We start from the raw sequence: 10,678 nt of genomic DNA, 5'->3' as shown, positions 1-10,678 counted from the left end.
TTTTTGTTCACATAATTAAATTATTAAGAAAACACTGAGCATAACATGTTCATAGCTAATAGAATCTCAGGAAATTATATATATTTAAAAACTTTTTCTGCATAAATTTTTACATTACTTACAGAAATATCTGCATAAACCACAAAAAAACTTTTTTTTAGAAAATAATCCTCCCAGTAATATGATTCAATATTAAGATTAAAATGATAAAGTATAAAAAAAATGTAATATTTATTAAAATAATTGACCTTTTATTGTTATATAACGTGATAATGTTTCTGAGAGAATGACTATCGTTAGGCGATGACGCGTTTCTACAGCAGAGAACTGATTGGTCGCTGGAGCTGTCAATCATTGAGCCGTGGGTGGGTCGCGAGGGGAAAATGGCTACCCTGTCTGTTAGCGAGCCTCAGGAGATGGAAGGTGAGTTAAAAGCCGTTACTAGCTGCTAGCTCCAATGTTCCGCTGTTAATTCGTCACAGAACGACTGTAATATATTTCTCACGTCGCTTTTAACTCTAAATTCGGGTAGTTTGTTTCTTTTTGTTTTTTAATTCTTTGCACTCAGCGTGCACATCCTTTCCCATCATTCATTCGGCTAACTAGCATGCTAGCATTGTGTGATTGTTTACGTTTGAAACACTGGCAACATTAGCTTAGCTTAATTTAGTTTAGCGTAGTAGCCTTTTTTTCCCGCCTTCCTACATCATGATTGGTTAGACGGATCAGATTCCTCGTCTGCGGTTGGCTGGCGTGTTATAACACTCTAAGCAAGGACGCTGATTGGATAGTGAAACTGTTAAATAGCGCGTGAGTACGCACTACTGACCAATCCCAGCGCAGGAGGAGGGACTTGTAGGAATACGGGTAAGAAAAGAAAACATCCCAGATAAGAATATAGTAGCTTTAGCCGTTAGGTTATTGATTAAATAGCTGTAACGTATTTATGTCTACTACAAATAATGAATTTATGTTTATTTAAAAATAAGTGACTAAAAATGAAACAATATGGCGCGTCGAGTTCAGTCATGTACCCAACCCTGGATGTCAAACTAGCTAGCATGCTAACGTACATGCTATCACATAGAGTAATGCAGGAGATTCTGCTCCTTTATTCCACTTATTTATACAGTTTAGCTTTATAATGAGTTAAAGATTGAGCTGATGATCTGATTCCGGGATGATAAAGTGGAGAAAAACAATAAAATGTGCAGGACAGAAGTGCTGAGCGACCTAAATTTACCTGACCAGGTGAACCAGAGCACCAGTTTCCTTACTAACACACACACACACACACACACACACACTAATCCCTGGTCATGAGCTGATGTGTTAAAACTGCTTTTTAAGCTCCATCAGTTCAAAACGTCATAAAATATAGAGTTAATGAATATGTGTCATTCGCCAAAGAGTCGGTTCTTTGAACCGGCTCTTTTAGGTGAGTCTTGTGAGCCGACTCGTATATATGATCCTTTTTTTTTGTAGACTTAGGCAATGCTGTTTAATACAATTAAAATGTTTTCATTGAAAAATGAAACAGTATCAGTTATAGTAATTCCAATAAGAATAGTCACTGGTTAGAATATGGCGAATTTAGACAAAAAAACAGCTAATGAGTCGTTTAGGAGTCGATTGACCTGAGTCGGAATTTCCATCACTGGTATAAAGAGGCGTGGCATGCTGAGACGTTTAGGGGTGTGTTGAGCGTTTCCATGGCAACATTAGGTTAGGTTAGTGTAAGATGTAGCTGTAGGTAGACCTTTATAGTTCAGCATAAGTATATTTTAATTTAGAGATAGATAGAAATCACTGATGTTCTGATGTTCAGTTGACAGGAGGGGCGAGTCCGAGGAGTCCGGCGATGACGAGACCAAGAGGAGGAGCGTCAATGGAGACGTGGAAGATCTGCAGCGAGCTTCCACAGGTGACACGAGGAGCCGGATTTCATCTCTCCACCCCAACACACACACACACACACACACACACACACACTTCAGTGCACTGCATTTAAACCTCCCTGAGGTGGAAAGCAGCTTGTATTTCACCTGCATTCAGTGAATTTACGTTCATATGATCTTATCTCATCAAACTATAAACACATAAAACACATTAAACACCTGAACCTCTCTATTAACCGTTTATCCATAAACACTTAACTAGAACTGCGATTCTGTCTATTATACAAAAGTGCAAAAGTCTTGGCACCCATTTTTTTTTTTTTAAGTACAAACTTTGTTATAGATGTTTATTTTCTGACTTCTACATTATTGATTCAGTACAAAAACATTTTAGATTCCAAACATTAGTTTTCCAGCACAAAATGAAATGTTACAGAAAAATGTTTGTATGTCAGTAAAGAAAGCAGCAGATTCCATAAGAGACACTTTTCAGATAAAAACAGAATGAAGGCTGCTGGGTTTCGCTGCAGAAATAAGAAGCGAGTCGACAGTCAAAGTCTCCAGAAGAACTGTGGCTGCTTCTGCAAGATGCTCAGTAACACTTCCAGCTCATTTCCTTATAAAACTGCACACACTGCACCTCAGATACTGCTTTATTTATTTAAAGTGAAGGATCGTCACATTAAATACTGACTTTGTTTCATTTATTACTGTTTACTGCTCTTTATAGGATTTTTTTAATGTAGAAACATTTAATTTCATTATTTTTGAAGGCGTCTTTACTCTACAGCATTTCTTTACATGTGACTAAGACTTTTGCACAGAACTCTGTATTGTAATTTTCAGCATTAACACACTTTTAACCCCTTTTTTTTCCCCCCTTTTTTTCTCTCCTCCAGCTCCAGATGAGTTGCCTGTCGATATGGACACCATCACCCTCGACCCTAACGAGGAGGTGAGCAGATAAAACGTGACCTGTGGCGTTTAGAGTTCTCACAGCAGCTATAGTTTCTCCGAACGTCGTCCTGAATCACTACTCTGGACTTTAGCGGTCATTCCTGACATTTTCTGCTGGTTGCCATGGTTTCCCTGTTAGCGCGTAAGCTAATATTGACAAGCAAATGAAAAATAGTACGATCCAAAGATGTTTAATCACTCACACTTTACATCTTCTTCTTCTTCATAGCGACAGTAAAGCCCTATTCGGATGGGATTACACGTACATGCGGTTCTGCGGTAATTTCCTACTTTACAGCAGAACTAAGTGTTTTTTATTTCTGTCCGGATCGGACCTTATCCAATCTGAACAGAACAGGAAGTTTACTCCACGTTAACGAACACTTTCACACTCGATTCAGATCAACAAAGCGTTAGATGACGAGCCGATGATCCGATTCGGCTGTGTTTCATTTCAAAACACACAATTTAGTTCATTTCCATTTTAATTAACAATTACGTTTCTATCTATTAAAATGGAAGACAAGGTTCACGGCTCTTTAAACCGATTCTTCTTGTAGTTGAAGGAAGTTCAGTTACTCTTACTGTTGAATTTAATAAAAATGTTTCCATGGAAACGGCGGCCGTCGTCAGTCAAAGAAGAAAAGATTAGAAAAAAAATATACACAGTATTGTGCAAAAGTCTTGGCACCCTTTTTTTTTTTTTTTTTTTTTTTTACTACAAACTTTGTTATAGATGTTTATTTTCTGACTTCTACATTATTGATTCAGTACAAAAACATTTTCGATTCCAAACATTAGTTTTCCAGCACAAAATGAAACGTTACAGAAAAATGTTTGTATGTCAGTAAAGAAAGCAGCAGATTCCATAAGAGACACTTTTCAGATAAAAACATAATGAAGGCTGCTGGGTTTCGCTGCAGAAATAAGAAGCGAGTCGACAGTCAAAGTCTCCAGAAGAACTGTGGCTGCTTCTGCAAGATGCTCAGTAACACTTCCAGCTCATTTCCTTATAAAACTGCACACACTGCACCTCAGATACTGCTTTATTTATTTAAAGTGAAGGATCATCACATTAAATATTGACTTTGTTTCATTTATTACTGTTTACTGCTCTTTATAGGATTTTTTTAATGTAGAATCATTTAATTTCATTATTTTTGAAGGCGTTTTTGCTCTACAGCATTTCTTTACACGTGCCTAAGACTTTTGCACAGAACTGTATAATTGGCAAAGAGCCGAACCAAAAGAGTCGACTCAAACAAATGATCCGAGTTACTGGATGGTATAAAGAGGCGTGGCCAGGAAGCACGCGTGCTGAGAAGTCACGCCCCCAATGAAGCTGCGAGTCTATAAAATGATTCTTTATCCTCTCAGGACGTGGATCTGGTCCACTGTCGGATCGGGAAGATCGAGGGACTTGAGGTCTTGCAGAAAGCCAAGGTAAGGTCACGATTCAAAACGTTATCACGACACATGGCGATCCTGTAACAGACACATCACGACCTCTCGTCTGTGTTTGCCGTCAGACGCTTTCTCTCAGACAAAACCTGATTAAAAAGATAGAGAACCTGGAGAGCCTGGTCTCGCTGAGGGAACTGGACCTGTACGACAACCAGATCCGCAAGCTGGAGAACCTGCAGGCTTTAACCGAGCTCGAGTGAGTCTCTCTCTCTCACACACACACACACACACACACACACACACACAGGATTTTACACACACATAATGTCGGGCAGAAATTTTTTTAAATATCTGTTTTATTCACTTTATAACATCTGCATGATGTTTGATGTTATTCCTGGAGCGACGTGCTGATGTTTTCGGCTCTGTGTGAATCTGCGACAGGCAGCTAGACGTATCGTTCAACCTGCTGAGGAAGATCGAAGGTCTGGAGCGTCTGACGAAGCTGAAGAAACTCTTCCTGCTGCACAACAAGATCACGAACATCGCCAACCTCGAAAACCTCACTGGCCTTCACATGCTGGAGCTCGGGTCCAATCGCATCAGGGTGAGCGGAGCGTTCGTGCCTGTGACGCCTGGTTTCTTCAGGTTCCTACTGAGGTTCCTACTGAGGTTCCTACTGAAGTTCCTACTGAAGTTCCTAACCCAACCAGACGTTGTCATTTTAGCCAGTCAGGAGCCACACCTGACTTTACCTGTTTAATTAGCGGTCATTCAAACTGGTCTGTCAGGAACGTCTCCCTATGATACATGATGTCATCAGTGTGCGCCATCTTTTCCTCTTCCTATCACATGCAGCTTTGCGCTGCTGTTCATAAAATTTTTTAAAAAAAAAACTAAATTGCTTAGGATCAGTAACAGCGAGATGATGTCATCAGTCTGCGCCTCTTTCTCCTCCCACATGTAGCATTTGTGTTCATAAAAAATTGAAATCAATCGCAGCTAGACGGCGTCATCATCGTGCGCCTTTTCTTCTCGCACGCAGCTTCGCACTGCAAATAGAGCCATTGCTTTACATCTGTCGCAGGGTGGTGATGTCATCAGTGTGCGCCTCCTCCTCCTGCTATATTAACCCATTGCGCTGAAGTCTGCAGTGATTAATTTATAAAAATTATTCTTATCTTTAGTCATTTTTGTGCACTCGTTTAAATGAGTCGTGAAAAATCCATAGCTTCAATATTTTATAATTAATTAAAATATAATTAATTAAAAATATTAATTAAATAATTTATTTTGTTTTGATCCTTTTTATCATTTTAACTGAGATGACGGCTGTAAATTCCAAGCAGCTCAGGAGGAGAAGAAGGAAGAGGAGGAGCAGGCGGCGCACACTGATGACATCATCTTAAAGTAATCGGGTTAAAAATGTTGTGAGCACAGCGCTTCTTCTCCTTCTCCTCAAGTCCCCCGTGTTCCTTCCTTCTAGATCATCGAGAACCTGGACGCGCTCACTTCTCTGGACAGTTTGTTCCTCGGCACGAATAAGATCACTCAGCTGCAGAACCTGGACGGCCTCCACAACCTGACGGTCCTCAGCATCCAGGTACGTCCTAACGCTCACGCTCATGATGACTCGCCGCTCGTACACGCGTGTCTGCGCCGTTCCTCCGTCTGACCTCTCCTCCTCCTCCTCCTTCACGCAGAGCAATCGCATCACCAAACTAGAGGGACTGCAGAACCTGGGGAACCTGAAGGAGCTCTACCTGAGTCACAACGGCATCGAGGTTATCGAAGGCCTCGAGAACAACGTAGGTCCAAATCAAACCGAGTTTCAGCGTAAACGCCGCCATATTATCAGCGTTATTCCGTTATTATTTACTCCTCTACTCCGTATCTGTAACTGTTCCCGTAAAAGAACTTCATTTATTAATAAAAACAAAGAACTAAAGAAACACCGTGAATTCTGCATCAATGTGTAAATTATATTTATGCACTGTTTAGATCCTTGTGTTTTTTTTTTATTTATTTGAGATAATATTTTCTCTGTAATCTGTTTTATAAAAACCCTGAAAATCCGGTGCAGTTCCTCGACTCGGATGAAATTCCTGCCCCTTTATTCATTGACAGTATCTTCTCAGAGACTTTAATGTTTTAACGTTTAATCTCTCGGCGTCTGTGCGTTCCCAGAAAAAGCTGACGACTCTGGACATCGCAGCGAACAGGATAAAGAAGATCGAAAACATCAGTCACCTCACAGAACTGCAGGAATTTTGGGTTAGTGTCGTGTTTCAGGCTGATGAAGACGATAAACGTGATCTGTTCCCTCAGAGACACGGAGTTACTGATGATCCTGCTCCGAGTCTCTGTCACAAGGAACTAAATTCCTAAATTCCCGGATTCAGGTTGTAGATTCCGGATTAGTTCCTGTAGTCTGCAGGCTGAAGATCTTGTTTTTTTTTTTTACTAAAGATTCTGTTGCTTTAAAGCTTAGGTTCTGGGTTTTGGTTAACAGGCTTTAGTTCCTGGTTTCTGAGCTTTGGTTCCTGGTTTCTGGGCTTTAGTTCCTGGTTCCTGGGCTTTGGTTCCTGGGCTTTAGTTCCTGGTTTCTGGGCTTTAGTTCCTGGTTTCTGGGCTTTAGTTCCTGGTTCCTGGGCTTTGGTTCCTGGGCTTTAGTTCCTGGTTCCTGGGCTTTAGTTCCTGGTTCCTGGGCTTTAGTTTCTGGTTTCTGGGCTTTGGTTCCTGGGCTTTAGTTCCTGGTTCCTGGGCTTTGGCTCTGCAGTTCCTGCAGTGAAGTTCAGGCCTGAGCCGATAATCAGTTAGACGATATATTGTGATATTTAATGCATGAGTACTGTCATGGACAATTCAAATTTGACTCTGTGTGCGTGCGTGTGTGTGTGTGTGTGTGTGTGTGTGCGTGCGTGTGCGTGTGCGTGCGTGTGCGTGCGTGTGCGTGCGTGTGCGTGCGTGTGCGTGCGTGTGCGTGTGTGTGTTTTCAGATGAACGATAATCAGATAGAGAACTGGAGCGACCTGGACGAGCTGAAGAACGCTAAGGGTTTAGAGACGGTGTATTTGGAACGCAACCCGCTGCAGAAAGACCCTCAGTACAGACGCAAGATCATGCTGGCACTGCCCAGCGTCCGGCAGATCGACGCCACCTTCATCCGCTTCTGACCTCCACACACACACACACACACACACACACACACACACACACACTCACACACACACTCACACACACTCACACTCTCTCTCCGCCTCCTTCCTGCTCCAAATCTCACCTTTTCCTAACCATTAGCCAGATCAAACACACACACACACACACACACACACACTGCTCATATGCAAACACCCTTTACTAACACACACACACACACACACACACACACACTTGTTCCTCTTCCCTCCACTTCTATTCCAAAGCTTCTTCCATTTTTGGTCAAATAAAACACACTCTGTTAGATCACGTGCAAGAGTACCCTTTACACACACACACACACACACGTGTCCCTATGCTAATGTTTGGTTTGAGGTGTTAGAAGGACAGGAAGTTGATGGTCATCAGTGTTGAGACTCTCGTCATCACACGCAAAGTTTTTTAGTTTAATATCGGATCAGAACAATAATCCAGAAAGTCTGTTACTATTATTACTATTATTATTATTATTATTATTATTATTATTATTATTATTAACATTCGCATTTCTACTCTGTTATTTCGAGATCTCGGGTGAATTTTCTTCTCAAACTAGCAAAAGTGACATTATGACATTATTAATGTAACGTAAGGAACTCGTGGGGGCGGAGCTTGCTGATTTGTCAATCATGTATTTAAATTTTAAAAAAGGGACAATTTAATGCAAATTAGTAAGAAATCATTAATGCTACACAATCAATTAATCAGCTCTTGTACATTCATCAGAATGAACCTGTACGTCCTCTGTGTCTCCGCCTCGGAAGCCCCGCCCACGCGGACACGTGATCGCTGATTGGTCCTCGGCGGCATTTATTAACGAGACGTACGAGACTCTGTAGCAAGCGTGTGGCTTTAAAAGCGTTTGGTCAACAAAGCTACAAGAAATAACCACTGTCTTATTTCCTCCCGGGATTTATTACAAATTTAAACCAAAAAAAAAAAAAATACAGGCCACACCCCCAAAAGAGACAAACAGTTAGGAGTCGTTCTCGTCTTTAACGCAGAATAGGAACTTGTTTCGGGAACTCTCTGTGGTTCCTCTAAAGGTTCCTGAACCTCAGCGGAAGCACACTCATCCACACGTCGATCTGCTGGGCCGTTAGCCAACTTTAAAAAAACTTTAAAAGTAAACGCTCGGAAACATCAAAGTTGTTTGACGGAATTTTATTCTCTCATGAATTTGATGGGAGAAAATTAATAATAATAATAATAATAACAAGTTGCCTTTCTGGGCTGTAAAACACTGTATTATTATTTTCAGTAACTTTTCCATTCGATCGAATGATTTCTGACCAGATTTTACTCCTTAAACGTAAAACGTACGAAGCCGTGTGCACGTGAAACACCGGACGAGAGCGTGTTTTTTTTTTTTTTTTTTTGGTGTGTGTGTGTTTTATCGTGCGTTCGATCCTGCGTTAAACACTATAGCTGCAGAATTGCATAGTACCGCTTTAAAAAAAATAAAATAAAAAGTACAGCCTTTGCACCGGAATGAATTTGGCAAAGTTCATTCATCTCTGCTATTTATTTATGAAGAGTCTTAAAGGTTTGATTCTGTTCATTTCGTTCTGTAAAAACGTCTATAAAGCTGCGTTTTCCGGCTCCGAGTGACGTTTTAATGACGACGTTTTAAAGCTACAATCAGTAACGTAAAAGCTGTAAAACAGATTATGGCAGATATTTTGTGACGTCACAAAGTTTTTTGATTTATACGTCATTATATGTAGCGTTAGCGTTCTAGTCCACCGCCATTATGTGATTGTTGCCATGGTTACATCTCTCACGCTGTTCTCGTCACATGTAATTAATACTAATGATTCGTTTAATAGTTTATTGCATTGCCACTGTATGTGCTCGTTGTCATGGTTACAGTCCAGCTCGCAAATAGCTAATGAATAAGGCTGATTAGTGATGTAGCTAGCACAGCTTTAAAACAAGACAGATTAGTAAGAAAACGCTCAGTACGATTAAAATTACGACATGATTTACGCTTCGCGTTAACCGCTGACTCAACCTCCATGGATTTCTCCACGCTGAGATACGACGTCACGTCACAACTCGTGAAACTGGGACACTGTCGGAAAACGTTACGAACTTATTTGCGTTAAAAAAAAAGTACATAACATAACGGAGACTCAAGTCAGCCAATCAGAAACGAGTATATTCTCTCGCTATAGATATACATATCACGATATTTATCACTAATAAAAAAAACAACAATATTATAAACAACAAACATTTAATTTAATTGACGAAAGAAGGAAAATGTGACCAGCAATTAAGAAAAAAAAGGAAACTGACATTTCACGATACGTATAAAACTTATCGCGATATCGATATCATATCTCCCACCTCGTTCATTATTATTATTATTATTATTATTATTGTTATTGTTATTATTATATTTTTGCCTTTTCGCTCTAGGCTTTAGGGTAGATATACTGTACATCAGTAATGAAATAAAATCGGTGCATAAAAATGAAATAAGAAGTGTTTAGTCAGTTACAGTGTAGATTAGATGTTTAAAAAAAAAACAACACACTGATTGTAGCTTTAAAAACGTGACGTCCGATACAGCGGAGAAAATATCACACACATTCTACAGTTTAATTTCCTAACAGACGTGTAGGAATAAAAGATGAAGAGATGAAGACAGCGGAGGAGTGTGAGCTGAAGCGAGACGATGGGAACAAAGTGGCGACGGAGTTTCGGCAGATTTTTCCGTAAATCAGCGTAAAACTGCGTAAAACTCAGAAAACATCGGTTCTAATTACTAACTGTTTCAGTGTGCTGTTTCTCCCCTTTTATTTTATTAGTATTATTATTTTTTTAATTATGTTTCACAACTGCTTGGTTGACTGTTTTGAGATGAATGTAATATAAATGACAATAAACTTAATTTGAAAAATGTTCGTACAGGCTCCAGGCATTTTTACTGCACATGCTGGAAATATAATATATATATATATATATATCACAGTCCAAAGATTTAAATAAATATAACTTTAATAATATTTTTGCAAAAAAAATAAATAAATAAATTAAGCCCTAGGAATAATTTTATATTTATAATATTATTCTAACTTTACATTTTTTTTTAATTATTTTTTTATTTTATCTTTATTAAAAAATATATTCTTTTATATATATATTAATATAATTAATATTTTTACTATATCGTGGCCTTGAGTGTGAGGAGTTGGCGCATTATTATTATTATT

General features: G+C 39.4%; 1 protein-coding gene across 1 annotated transcript; it reads left to right on the top strand.

The window, feature by feature from the left end:
* Positions 1-284: 284 nt before the first annotated feature.
* On the top strand, positions 285-10,369 carry ppp1r7 (protein phosphatase 1, regulatory (inhibitor) subunit 7). Its single transcript, XM_034314710.2, has 10 exons — positions 285-423; positions 1,829-1,924; positions 2,798-2,853; positions 4,233-4,298; positions 4,385-4,515; positions 4,704-4,866; positions 5,746-5,862; positions 5,963-6,067; positions 6,447-6,533; positions 7,259-10,369. Exons 1-10 carry the CDS (start codon positions 384-386, stop codon positions 7,433-7,435), a joined length of 1,038 nt encoding a protein of 345 aa, XP_034170601.2. The 5' UTR covers positions 285-383; the 3' UTR covers positions 7,436-10,369.
* Positions 10,370-10,678: the final 309 nt, after the last annotated feature.

Source organism: Pangasianodon hypophthalmus, chromosome 21 (assembly GCF_027358585.1).
Source record: "Pangasianodon hypophthalmus isolate fPanHyp1 chromosome 21, fPanHyp1.pri, whole genome shotgun sequence".
Lineage (NCBI taxonomy): Eukaryota > Metazoa > Chordata > Actinopteri > Siluriformes > Pangasiidae > Pangasianodon > Pangasianodon hypophthalmus.
The sequence above is the reverse complement of the archived record's forward strand: the minus strand, read 5'-3'. Positions and strand labels throughout refer to the sequence as shown.

Bases quoted from the DNA above. Each gene is read 5' to 3' on its own strand.
- ppp1r7 (XM_034314710.2), top strand. From the start codon at position 384: ATGGCTACCCTGTCTGTTAGCGAGCCTCAGGAGATGGAAG. The intron at 1,925-2,797 runs GTGACACGAGGA...TCTCTCCTCCAG, and splicing joins TCTGCAGCGAGCTTCCACAG to CTCCAGATGAGTTGCCTGTC. The intron at 6,068-6,446 runs GTAGGTCCAAAT...GTGCGTTCCCAG, and splicing joins TCGAAGGCCTCGAGAACAAC to AAAAAGCTGACGACTCTGGA.